Source organism: Dromiciops gliroides, chromosome 2 (assembly GCF_019393635.1).
Source record: "Dromiciops gliroides isolate mDroGli1 chromosome 2, mDroGli1.pri, whole genome shotgun sequence".
NCBI lineage: Eukaryota > Metazoa > Chordata > Mammalia > Microbiotheria > Microbiotheriidae > Dromiciops > Dromiciops gliroides.
This window is the reverse complement of record NC_057862.1, coordinates 396,733,431-396,747,305: the sequence shown is the minus strand read 5'-3', so window position 1 is coordinate 396,747,305 and position 13,875 is coordinate 396,733,431. Positions and strand designations below refer to the sequence as shown.

The 13,875-nt window shown below is 43.8% G+C and overlaps 1 protein-coding gene across 1 annotated transcript; it reads right to left on the bottom strand.

The window, feature by feature from the left end:
* Positions 1–6,071: 6,071 nt before the first annotated feature.
* On the bottom strand, positions 6,072–6,742 carry LOC122738361 (thioredoxin, mitochondrial-like). The gene is made up of 2 exons (XM_043980408.1): positions 6,317–6,742; positions 6,072–6,155 (listed from the first exon to the last, which is right to left on the bottom strand). Exons 1-2 carry the CDS (start codon positions 6,740–6,742, stop codon positions 6,072–6,074), a joined length of 510 nt encoding a protein of 169 aa, XP_043836343.1.
* Positions 6,743–13,875: the final 7,133 nt, after the last annotated feature.

The window sequence follows — 13,875 nt, the reverse complement described above, 5'->3', positions numbered from 1 at the left end:
CTTTTAGGTTTAGGACATTTTCACCTACCTTGTCCTATCTGTAAGACTGCGTGAGGAGCTTTCCAGCTTCTTAGATTTCTGCAGCCTTGGGTCTTAACATTCCCCAGGTTATAGGGTATTCTGTGATGGTCATTCCCACTAGAGAAGAGGCAGGATCCAACCAGGAACCTTGGTCGTTTAGCACTGGGCTTTCCTAACAGAGCTAACCAGTCAGAAACCTGGCAGCCAAGTTAGATAAGGGCCGGATCGTAATAGGTTACTTTGTCTCCTCACCCACACTATTAGTTTGAAAGCCCCAGATGCAGCCCCCAGATCTGAACTCAGTTTCAACCTTTTGACTTTCCCATATATCTCCTATCTAAACTTGAACCCACCTACTCTTCTTTAGACCTCAATGTCCAATCGGTAGAACTCCCACAGAATTGGCCTATTTTGGGAAAGTGTTTAAGCAAACCAGAAAGCACATTTTGACCAACAAGAAAAAATAGGCTTTCAGAATTTTTTTAAAAGGCATAATCTCTAGAAAATGCAATCTAGCCAATTCAATAATCATGAACTAGGCTCTGTCCAAGACTGTGCAGCCACTGTGACATTCCCTACCCTCAAAGAGCTTACAATCTGCTATGAACATGACTGAAAGAAGAAGAAAAAAACAAACACAAAACAGTACCAAGTAAGGAATTATAGGGGCAAATGAAGAGATCTGAAGGGATTCCAGGAAATTATTAAGAAGGAATAAAGGAAATCTTTCCAGACCCTTTTCTGGTTCAGTTTTGCCATTCCTGAATACAAAAGTTCTCAAAGTGTGGTCTTGGGACTTGAGACCCTTTCAGGGGATCCTAAAAGTCAAAACTATTTTCATCATAATACTAAGAAGTAGTATTGTCTAATATAGTAAATCTCAATAGATATGAGAGCACATAAACAAAAGTTCTTTGGGATTCTTAATCATTTTTAAGAGTATAAAGGGGTCCTGAGACCAAAAAGTTTGAGAACCATCTCCATAGAACCTCACTCAGGGCAAGACACATATGAGATGGGCTTTTGAGAAAATTTGGATAAAAGGGACTGATAACTCGGGATAGTTTTTTTGTTTTTGTTTTTGTTTTTTTGTTTGTTTTTAGTGAGGCAATTGGGGTTAAGTGACTTGCCCAGGGTCACACAGCTAGTAAGTATTAAGTGTCTGAGGCCGGATTTGAACTTAGGTACTCCTGACTCCATGGCCAGTGCTCTATCCACTGCACCACCTAGCTGCCCCTGGGATAGTTTTTATTTTTAAAGCACTGGCTCAATAGTCCATGGAAGTGTATTGTATTCCCAATTCTATTTCTAACTTGGAGTGTGACTTTTAGAAATCATTTCACCTCTGGAGCCACAGTTTCCCCATTATATATTAGGTGGAGGTTACACTAGGTGTTCTCTAAGGTCTATTTCAGCTCTAAAATTTATGAATGACTAATCAGTCTTCTAGCCCCACTCCTGATCTTCCTTTCCATCTTATCATCCCCACCTCCCTTGGAGCTTACCCCACAATCCCCAGTAAGGGAAGGTTAAATCCAGGCAATCTTTAATTGACTTCCAGTTTGGGGTCCAGAACAAGCCCGGCCCAGCTTTTCAAGCTATTACCAATGTCGAAGATCTCAGCCACCATTCAGCTCTGATCTGCCTGTACCCAGAGGGAATTTGGGGGAGAAAAAACCAGGCCATCAACGCCACACCACCCTGACAGCAGCCCAGCTCTGGCATCCTGGCTCCCCATCTGTATGTACTTTATTAAATCCTTTAAGGATCCAAGCTTGTTTTAGTTAAGAAGGCTGCTGTCTCACTGGGGGGAGGGGCAACTCACTGGAAAAAGCAGAGTACTACTCAGCCAGGGAAACTGCCCCTGGGCTAGAATCATCCCACTGGAGCCTTTCTGCTCCGCAGGTCATTTTGGTTGAATTTTATTAAATTTTGGTTCATTGGTTTATTGCTCTTTCTGGATCAGGGGATGCTGTTTTGTTTTTCTCTCCTGAATAGTTTGGGGGCTTTCTGCTGTGTTTCGTTAACCAGCAAACAGCTTAATTTCATTGGAAGGGAAATGAAATCCTGAAGCAATAGTGAGTGATGGGTAATGATGGATCTGGCACTAAGAAGTGGCAGCTGATGGAACTCAGTACTTTCATAACTTATAACACAGATAGGGAATCAAATCCAATGGTACCCTCTTATACTTTCATGCCACCTTTCAGGAATTCCAAAACACTGCAGGCAATCCGCTGCTTGGTATATTTTGTCTCTGCATTTTACAGAAGGGAAACACAATATCTGGTAATACCTCCCAGTTTTGGCAATCCCTATGGCAACTAAGAGGTCCACCAGAGAAATGATATGGTCTGATGAAATAAAGCGTTTGAGACCTGCTTCTTCCACTAACTAGTTATATGCTTTTCACTCCACTGCTCTGGGTCTCAGTTTCTTCATCTAGAAGCATATCAGCCCCACAACTTTTGAAGGGGATGAGATAATAGATAAGAAAGTGCTTTGAGAAGTTGAAATTGCTGTGCAGATAATAATATGCAATCATTAAGGGGTGACTGGTAGTAATTTCTTTGGAATTGATTGGATGGAGAAAACTGCTCAGTAAATGGGTCCCATGGCTCCTTTGTACATCTGTGTCTATTGAGGTAAACAACTCCTTCACCAAGTGATCTGGGTGGGACACTGCAGCACTGTCCTGAACTAACCAGGGACCAGAAATTACTTTAACTGCATTGACTAGGGGCAGGGTTGGAGGAGGAGAAAGTGTAAGAAAAAAGGAACACATGTCCCCCACAGAATGTGAACTCCTCAAAGACAGGGACTGTTTCATTTTGTCTTTTTAGCTGCAGCTCCTGGCACAGTGCCTCCCACATAGTAGGCACTTAATAAGTGTGTGTTGATTGATTGGTTGAAATAAGAAACTGACAATAAGCCATGAACAGATATTAACTAATAGCAAAGATAGCTTTAGAGGTTTAGCCAAAGTGTTTGTTCCAGGAATCACAAAGCATTTTAGACACAATAATTCCATTCAATAAGCATAACAGATAGCCTGCAGGACTTGAAGTCAGGAAAGCCTATGTTCAGATTCCACTTCTGACACTCACTGTGTGACCCTGGACAAGTGGAAACACTCGTGAATCTTGGGCAATTCCATAGGATTTAGCTAAATCATAGATGGGTGATAATCCCAGTGTACTCTGCCTTACTCAGACCACGCATAGAGTATTGTGTTCCATTCTAGGTGCCATAGTTTAAGAAGGATATTGAAAAGCAAGAGAGGCAAGTTTTGGTCATCAAAGGAAGGACAACCAGAACTGTGAAGGGCCTTGTCTGTCATAGGAGGAACCTTTTGGCAAAGAATTGAAAATTGATGGGGTGTTCATCAATTGGGGAATGGCTGAACAAGTTATGGTATATGATTAAATTAGAATATTACTGTGCTATAAGAAATGATGAGCTGGCAGATTTCAGAGAAACCTGGAAAGACTTACATGAATTGATGCAAAGTAAAATGAGTAGAACCAGGAGAACAGCAATATTGTTCAATGATCAACTGTGAATGACAGCTGTTCTCAGTAATACAATGATTGAGGACAATTCCAAAGGACTCATGATGAAAAATGCTATCTACCTCCAGAGAAAGAACTGATGGTGTCTCAATGCAGATCAAAGAATACTATTTTTCACTTTCTGTATTTTTTTCATGTTTTTTCCCTTTGGGGTTGTGTCTTCTTTTACAACATGACAATTACAATTAAAAACATTACAATATGTTTTGCATGATTAAACATGTATAACCTATAACAAATTGCTTATTATCTCAGGGAGGGTGGGTGAGGGAGAAAGAAAATTCGGAACTCATAATAAAAAAATAAATGTTAACAATTGTCTTTACTTGTTACTGGGGTGGAAATAAAATACTATTTTTTTTAAAAAAGGAAACTTTGTTAATACGAGGTATATTTAACTTGGAGGAGAGAGACTTTCAAGTAGCCATGATAACTGTCTTCAAATATTTGAAGGGCTGATGTGTGGAAGAGAGAAGAGACTTCTATTTGGCCCCAAAGGTCAGAACCAGGAGTGATGAATAGAAGTTTTAAAGAAGCAACTTTAGGCTCGATGTCAGCATATACTTCCTTACAGTTAGAACTGGCCACATGTAGAATGGATTGCCTCTAGAGGCAGTGAGATTTCTCCCAGTGGAGGTCTTCAAGCAGAGGCTATCAGATTTATTACGCAAGGGATATTTTTTTAGGGAATGGGCTGGATTGGATGGCTACTGACATCCCTTTCAACTCTAAATTCTGTGATTCTGAGATTGGGATCTGCTTTGTAGAGTCCACATGCCACTGGCTTAATCACAGGTTCTTTAGCATATTCATTGAAATACAAGGCATTGCATGAAGTGAAAAAGGCATAGGAAGGTGAAAAATGACAAAGTACCTGCTCTGCGGGACCTTGCAATATAAGGGGAAGGAGAAGAATACACCATGTAGCCATACACTTTTGTCACAGGAGGGTAGCACATATAGAGTCCAGACTTTCATCTCCATGGTCCCATCACTGTCAGCTCAGGTCCCCAGAACCAGGTTACTTCTTCTCTCCCTCTTTAGGATGCTAGAGGTAACTCCAGGACTCGCAAAGGTTCTCTTTCCACTACTATATTGTTCATGAGTGCCCAACCAGTGAATTCCTCTCAATATCCATTGCCAGTTACCATTTCCCCAATATCATTCAGCTGGTGATTACTATCCCCAATATCAATCAACCAGTTATCCCTTTAATATCACTGAAGACCAGTTAATATTAACTTTTTTTTTTGCAGGGCAATGAGGGTTAAGTGACTTGCCCAGGGTCACATAGCTAGTAAGTGTCAAGTGTCTGAGGCTGGATTTGAACTCAGGTCCTCCTGACTCTAAGGTCAGTGCTCTATCCACTGTGCCACCTAGCTGCCCCAATATTACCTTTTACAAAGGAATATTTACTGACAAGAGATAGCAAGACCTAAAGAATAAAAACTCCTGAAACTGGGAGCCCATTCTCCTTTACCACTTTGGTCTTTAGGAAGAGTAGACTCAAACTTAAAATGGTAACTCTAGGGGGCAGCTAGGTGGCGCAGTGGATAAAGCACTGGTCTTGGACTCAGGAAGACCTGAGTTCAAATTCAGCCTCAGACACTTGACACTTACTAGCTGTGTGACCCTGGGCAAGTCACTTAACCCTCATTGCCCTGCCAAAAAAAAAAAAAAAAGTGGTAACTTCCAGACATTCACTCTACTGTGTTCACTTCCTGGTACAGCATAGCTGATAGATGAGTCATTCCTTTGTTTACAGCACATGGTATCTTGGCTGCCAGGTGGGCTGGGTTAAGCAGATCTGTCTTTATGGCTGGCTCCTCCTAGGGCTTGGCTACCCTGGCTGTTGGCAGACTCTTTGTGGACTCCTAGACCTCTGGTGACTCTTTTTTTTTTTTTATCAGTAAAGCTCTCTTTATTATTACAGACCTACAAAAAATGAGAGAATTATATATATGCACACATAGATAATTTGCTCTCTTTTCTTTTACAAAACAGCATCAGAGGAGAAAATGTGGCCAGTAGGTCAGTCATAGGGTCATGGAGCCTGTGATAAAGCACAGATATCAAAGGACAAGAATAAAAACTTCACAGTCAAGATAGGGTGACCCCACTATAAAGTAATCTTGCTGCAACAGGCCCCTCTCCAAACTTCTCTGGAGACAGTTACGACTGGGGCCTAGATGAGGGTGGGCCTGGGGGTGGTAATGGTAGGGGTTGGGCTTGGTGGTGGGACAGGGAGGATCAAGCATAGGAGGGTGAGAAGCCCTCCAAGCCCCCAGCCTCAGGCTTCCCTCCCCAGGTGAGCAGTAGCGCCCCTCCCCTAAGGATGAGTCTTCTGCAGTCAGACAACTGGGAGATGAAGAGCCCTGCCCCAGGACACAGGAGGGGCCAATGGGGGCCAGACAGGTGGGGGCTGGAAAGGATGAGAGTCCCTAGGGGGGCCCTGGGGAAAACAAAAGTGGGCCTAGCTCAGCAGCCAATTAGCTTCTTGAGGAAAGCCTCCATCGGGTCTTCGTCTTTGATGCCCACAAATTTGTCCACCACGTCCCCATTCTTTTTTTTTTTTTTTTTTTTTGCGGGGCAATGGGGGTTGAGTGACTTGCCCCAGGGTCACACAGCTAGTAAGTGTCAAGTGTCTGAGGCTGGATTTGAACTCAGGTACTCCTGAATCCAGGGCCAGTGCTCTATCCACTGCGCCACCTAGCTGCCCCTACGTCCCCATTCTTGATGGCCAGCACAGTTGGCACAGCAGAAACCTCATACTCGATGGCGAGGTCTGTGTTGTCGTCAATGTCCACCTTGGCCATCAGCACCTTCCCCTCCTGCTTTGCCACCATTTTCTCTAACCAGGGCCCCAAGATCTTGCAGGGGCCACACCACTGCGCATGGAAATCCACAACTACTGGCGTCTCACTGTTGACGACTCTGTCCTGAAAGTCAGGCCCATCCTGGACGTTAAACATAACATTGGAGATCTTGGTAGTGGAGAACGTCCGGGCTAAACTGGGTGTAGCAGTAGTGGGTCTGCTGGAGCTGCCCTGGGCCAGAACCTCAGGAATGAGAGGCACCGGGCGACACTGAGGGAGCTTCCTAGAGAAGATGGGTGCCAACAATCTCCTAAGGACCACACGCTGAGCCATCTCCCTGTGGCACGAGCATGGCCACGAGACTGAGGAGCAGAGGCACCCGGGCCACCTGACCTCTGCTGCTGCCTCCGCCTCCGCCCCCCTGCGGGCCCGGCCCAGCCTGGCCCTGCCCGCCCATCAAGGGCACAGCGAGCCTCTGGTGACCTCTTTAGACACCTTAAAGCTCAGGAAATCATGAGACCTGGGCAGTATTGACCTAGTCCTTGAACATGCTCAGTGTGCCCTGCCTGCTGCTAACCTGCATGGAGGCTTATTGAGCAGGCCTCAGGAAATGCCTAATGGAGGGGTCCTACTCCTCACTTCAGAGCATGTACAAGTATTCTCTATGATTGTTTCCTTCTGGCCTACTGTGTGGTGACAAAAAAACCTCGTAATTGGTTGCCTTAGTGGGAATTTTAGTGCGCACACAAAAGGCTCAAAAAGATGAGACCTCTCTTTCTTCCTGCCCGCCTGTCTCTTTCTCTGTCTCTCTGCTACTCTGTCTTTCACTCTGTCTCTCTCTCCTCTTAGGCCCTCTCCCTTGCAACGGTTGCCATGTAACCATGGAGTACTTATCACTGCTGTTTTTTTCATCTCTTTTGGGTTTTATTCTTTCACGCTCTTAGGTGAATGGGTATTGGAGGATGGAAAGGACCAAACTATGACATTGTGAGCTTCAAAAGTGATGGCCCCCCTCCTCCTCCCTCCCCCCCTCCCCCTCCCCCCCCCCCCCCCCCCCCCCCGGCACAGCTAGGTGGCGCAGTGGTTAAAGCACCGTCCCTGGATTCAGGAGTACCTGAGTTCAAATTTGACCTCAGATACTTGACACTTACTAGCTGTGTGACCCTGGGCAAGTCACTTAACCCTCATTGCCCCACCAAAAAAAAAAAAAAAGTGATCAGGGAATAGAAAAACAAAAGCCTTACATGTCCTACAGTGGGGATACCTGGAGTGGGACAAGTGCTTTATTTTATTGAGTAATGGGAGTCTTGTCTAAACAAAATAGCAATTCCTGATTGATCACCAGTGACAGCGATTGTGCCAGAGCTGTTTGGCTATGGGGTAGAGAGGAGCTATTCATTCAACAGACTATAAGAGAAATCGAAGAAATCCAGTTCTACCCCCTCCTTTAGGATATTTCCAGCATGTTGTCTCCATTGGACTTCTAGAAAGGAAGGGAATTTCTCTTTCCTCCCTCTCCCTACTACCATCAATCAAGTCTGCAAGCACATAGCAATGAACCTGAAAACTTGGCCACCTTCTTCTATTTTCTGCTTTCTTCCCTGAGCACATGCTAACAAGCAGTGGTACTCAGAAACGGACATTTCCAGTGCTGGTGGCTACCTCATGAGTTTGAGAGGTGGAAGGCGTGTGCAGGCTTCTCAGTGGGAGAGGATTCTTGAAACAGCACCAAGCCTTACAAGAGGAAAGGCTGCTACTACTCTGGAAAGAATTTCGTGGTGGGGGGGTAGCTAGGTGGCGCAGTGGCCCTGGATTCAGGAAGACCTGAGTTCAAATCTGACCTCAAATACTTGACACTAGCTGTATGACCCTGGGCAAGTCACTTAACTCTCATTGCCCCCCCCCCAAAAAGAATTAAAGGAAGAAATGAGGTAGAAAAGACTAAGAAAATAGTACCATAGTATATACCCTGGCTGGCTCAGAAGTTCTGAAGCCTATGAATTACTCAGATAATAGAGGTCTGAGTGAAAGCAAAGCATCCTAAATAACTGTTCAGCAGTTTCATAAAGTTGTCTTTACCTTTTAGTAGAGTATAATGTGCATGATGGGTTTTTGTTTTGTGTTTCTGAATTTTTAATGAGTGCTTATGAGTCCCTTGTTTTTTAAGGGTTTTCTGGGATGGAAGAAATAAAGTCCTGTCTTCTACCTGATACCCATACTGCATACTGAATACCTTTTCTAGAAGTGATTCTATTAACCACTTATTGGGGAGACCCTAGACATGAGCCATCCCTAAACTTTGTTTTAGAGATTTCCTTGGAAGTAGAATCTGGAGATGGGGACAATGAGCTAGAGAGATAGAAGTTTCACTCCTTTGAGAACAAAACTCTTCCCCTGTCCTCCACCTCCCATGAACCTGGTCCATATGCACCTACAGCCAAAGCCGTTTGTGGAAGGGAGTCCCTGGGACCTTGGCTCATACCTTAAGGGATTAAACAGGACCTGAGGGGTTGATCGCCAACAACACCAAGTTCTTCATCTTTGGAGTTCATCTGAGTTTCTTTTTGTGCTAATTCGCTTGTTCTTGGGCTATCAGGGATCCTTTCTCCCTCATGGGGCTCTAGTTTGGGATTCTGTCTTAGTTCCTTTAGCTGCAGAGTCCTCCTAGTAGTGGTGATATTTCTCTTTCAAGAAATTCTACTGTTGCAGAGATCTCTTCCATCTGGGCAGTTGGCCCCCTACTCAAAAGCCCTTGATCTCACGAGCTCACAGGATAGCCACCAGGGCTAGAAATGACCATTTCTCAAGAGCTCAGAATTCCTGGCCAATGCTCAGGAAAGAAAACTGAAAGAAGGGGGCCAAGGCCTCCATTTAGGGAAGCACTTGTTCACACTATTGTGTTTGAAGCCTTTATTTCCAATAGGGAGAGCTGTGGGGAAGGGAGGGAGAAGACATTCCTACCAGCAGCACCCCCTTGCTGGAAGTCAAAGGAAGAATAGATAGAACTAGCTTTCCTCCACTTCTGTTATATCTCCTCCTGACCTATAGTCAAACCCTTCTGACACAAACTCTATAACTTGGGACTAGTCATGAGAGTCTATGTCATCTTGCCAAGCCACATGCCACTCAGTGAAAGAACTAGAGCAAATGTTGCACTACAAGGTCCTTCCTATTACATTTTTAATACAAATCCCCAAATGCTACAAAAATTTGAGGAAGGAGTGATAATCTTTTCTATCCTCTTCATCCCCTCTCCTAACTAGGTCAAATGTATCATTTTATCAGGATACAGGCTGACCCCAAAGCTTTAAGCTTAAACTTTAGCTCAAACTGCACTAAGACTTTTGGGACACTCTGTCTAGATGAGCAAACTAAGGCCAGGAATGATTAAGTAACACCTAGCATTCACACTACAGTTCCCTGGGAGATCCAGACTTAGAAATGGATTCAGTCCTTCAGAACATTCTCCCGACTCAATAGACTATCACTCCCATAAGCTGGACTCTTTAAAAGGGAAAAGAGCTGACAGAGACTTTTCAAACATAATGACTTGTTCCTACTTTCCCATTCATTCACATCCATAGTTATGGAGGGATGGGAGGACATTCTATGACAAGTGAAAAGAACTGACAGCAAGATGAGATCAAATCTGGGGTTATGTGGATTTCCTCAGAATTGTTGCCTGTTTGAACGGAAGCCCATTGATTAGTAAGAATTATTTGTGTGTTGTGTACCTATTTTTAAAACTGTGCTTATGGGGCAGCTAGGTGGCGCAGTGGATAAAGCACAGGTCCTGGATTTAGGAGGACCTGAGTTCAAATCTGGCCTAAAAACACTTGACACTTACTAGCTATGTGACCCTGGGCAAATCATTTAACTCCCATTGCCCCGCAAACCCCCCCCCCAAAAAACAAAACCAAAACCAAACAAAAAAGCTGTGCTTATACTTATTTCAAATATGGGGTTGTTTCACTCTTCCTACAATTACCATCAGATCCTAGCATTGTACCTGGCACATAAATTCCTCATAAATACCTGTTGATTGAAAAATAAAATAAAAATAAAACAAAATTGTGCTTGTAGGAATTACCTCTACTGAGACCAGGCAGGGTAAAATCACTGGGACCTTTCTCTGGTCACCCTCCAAGGTGGGGTCGAGGTGGGGATTACAAATATTTTGAAGAAAACTTAGTTAAAACAATAGTTCACATTTATATGGTGGTTGATGGTTTACATAGTGCTTTCCTCACAAAAAACATGAGGTCTGTATAATATGTATTGTTATTCCCATTTTTTTTTTCAGATGAAGAAGGAAACTGAGGTGCAGAGAAGAGAAATCACTTTCCTATGGCTGTGTGGCTAGTAAGTGTCAGGGCCAGTGTTAAACCTTTAAGTCCTGTGATCTTTCCGCTACACTAACCAGAATATTCTACCTTCCTTTCCTCCCTCAGTTTAGACTATGACAGAAACTCATTGATTTTGGAAGAATGTGAAAGGAGAAAAGTTGAGAGGTCTCTGGCTCACTCTCTTTTCCCTTTGGATGAGGGCCCTGGGATTACATTCTCAATGGTTTATAGCCCATGTGTACGTGTCATTCTCCTCTCTTCTGTTCTGCTGAGCCTGTCTCACTAGGTATTGTGTCTAACATAAGAATAACATATCTGACCAGGACAGGCAGACCAACACTTAGGAGTCAAAAATGGCCAACCCTGGCCTGGAAGGAGTTCACATTCCTGCTGCCTGTTCCTTCTCTTTTCCTTTCACTTTCACATCATAGACTTTTCTTTAAGCAGGACAAACCAGGCTGTGGAGGCTGAGAGGTTGGATCCCTGGATCTGATGATTGTGGGACATCCCTAAAGGGTCTCCCTTGCATTTCCCCTCCTTCACCTGCTCCTCCTGTCCTTGGCCTTAGAATTCTCTGTCTGGGGGAGATGGCAGAGAGGATAGTTGGGAATCCCCAAATTTACCCACTTTCATTGACAGCCTAAATCGTCCTTGCTCTCAGCTCCCTCAGGCAAAACCAAACAGTTACATTTTTCCCCAGGGTTCAAAGGTAGAATAATGGAGCATTTGCCCAGAGAGTCATGGGTTAACTTGCACTTCTAGCATTGCTAGTGATTGTGTATGTGTGTACTTATGTACTTTTTATATTCTTGATGATTTTATTGGGCTGTGGGTTAGAGCAATAGAAACAGCATTTTGTAGGGGAAAGATGGGATTCAAATTCTATAAATTCCTTTGGCAAGTCATGAAGCCTTTATGGAGGCCAGGCAGGTGGTGAAGTGGATAGAGCACTGGCCATGAAGTTGGGAGGACCTGAGTTTAAATGTCACCTCAAACACTTATTAGCTGTGTAACCCTGGGCAAGTCATTTAACCCCAATTGCCTTAAACATTTGGGGCCATCTCTAGGTGTCGATCTATCTATCTATCTATACATATACACACGCATATATACATATATACACATATATATACACAACATATATATTATACATTCTATGTCTACATATACATGCATATGCATACATACGCAGTACATAATGCACATGTGCACACACATGCACACATACATACAACATACATACATATCTAACCACTGGACCCAGATGGTTCTGGAGGAGAGGGTGAGGTTGATGACTTTGCACACCCCTCCCTCACTTAAATCCAATTCAGTGTAAGTCATGACATCCCCCTCCCCTCATGTCCTGGTCTTCTTCAAGACTGAAGGACAAACATCAACAATAAACCTCTATGGCCAGGGGCAGCTAGGTGGTGAAGTGGATAGAGCACTGGCCCTGGAGTCAGGAGTACCTGAGTTCAAATCCAGCCTCAGACACTTAACACTTACTAGCTGTGTGACCCTGGGCAAGTCACTTAACCCAATTGCCTCACTAAAAAACCAAAAACAAACAAACAAAAAAAACCTCTATGGCCCTCAGTTTTCTCACCTGGAAAAAGGCAGTAGGGCTAGTTGATTTTAAAGATATCCTTTAGCTATAAATCTATGTTCCTATGGCCCGTGACCTCCTAAAAAAATCTGCCCAGTGGCCTCACATTAAGAAATAACCCTGTTTGGGGTGAGGTGTCAGGGGTGTGCAGGAGCTGGCTCTTGAGCTGTTAAATTTTCAGTGCAAGCTCTTATACCTAAAACAAACAAAAAAAAACCAGATGCTACAAATCAGGACTTGATTGTTTTCTTAATTGTCTAGACTTAAGAAAGTGATGGATAAAGTGTCAATAAGTCAGATTAAACTTAAAAGTATATTGTACTTTTCAAAGAGCTGGTTGTTAAACATTTATCAACACATCCCTGGGCGTATTGTAGGAAATTAATCTTACCATCATAGAATTTGGAGGCCAAAGGATCTTCAGAAAATCTAAATCTTTGTTTTCCAGAGGAGAAAACTATGCTTCTCTCTCCAATCTGTAGTCCACTCAACTACCAAAATGATCTTCCTAAAAGCCTAGGCCTGTCCCTACCCTATTCACATACTTCTAGTTCCCTTTTTGCTTAGAGCTTTAATTACCAACTCCTGAGCCTGGCATTAAAGGCCCATTGTCATCCGGCTCCTGCTTAGCTTCCCAGTCTTATTTCATACTGCTTTCCTTCTTGATCCTGCCCATCTAGCCAAATTAGACTACTAGCTATGTCCTGACCCCTGCACTGCATCCCCTGCCTCGTGGGCTTACATGAGCCACTGCCCACACCTGGAATGCTTGCTCCTGTCATCTCTGCCTCTCGGAAGCATCAGTCATCTTCCTTTTTTTTCTTCCAAGCTCAGTTCAAGTGCCACCTCTTCCCTCAAAGGCTTACCCATTCCCCCCCAGTCAGTAATGCTATGTAAGAAGATTTTCCCAGTCTTCCTGAATCTTAGCATCTTCTTTCTGAGACTGCCCCCAATTCATCCTCTATACCTCTTGTCTGTTCACAGTGATGTTTGTCTTGTTTCTCCCATTAGACTGTGGTTTCTTGGAGAGAATGGACTGGGGGTTTCTTTGCGGGGGGGGGGGGGGGGGGGGCTTGTCTTGCTTCATATTCCCAGAGATGAGCACAATTCCTGACACATAGCAGGTGCTTAAGAAATGGTTATTGATGGATCATTGTCTTTCTCCCTCCTTAGGTTAATAACTGTGGTAGAGTTATTTGTATATATCTTGTGTCCCTCTCTCTTCTGTTTAATGTAAACTCCCTGAGAACAGAGACCTCTTTTGTTTTTGTATCTCCAGTGTCTAGAACAGTGCCTTGGACATACTTATTGGGCACTGAATTGAAAGTATTTGCCTAAGGTCACTCCAAGTTAGCTAGGTAGTGGCTACAAGGAGGATTTGAATGCAATTCCTCTGATTCTAAATCCAGGGCTCTCCCATCATACTTCATTGCTTCCTGGCCAGTCCAATACTAGCCATCCTTCAAGGCCTATTTGCTTTGTGATGTCTTCCCTAATACCCCTAGTCCATAGTG

Coding starts and splice junctions, on each gene's coding strand:
- LOC122738361 (XM_043980408.1), bottom strand. CDS start 6,742: ATGGCTCAGCGTGTGGTCCTTAGGAGATTGTTGGCACCCATCTTCTCT. Junction 6,156..6,316: donor TGGCCATCAAGAATGGGGAC/GTAGGGGCAGCT, acceptor AAAAAAAAAAAG/AATGGGGACGTGGTGGACAA.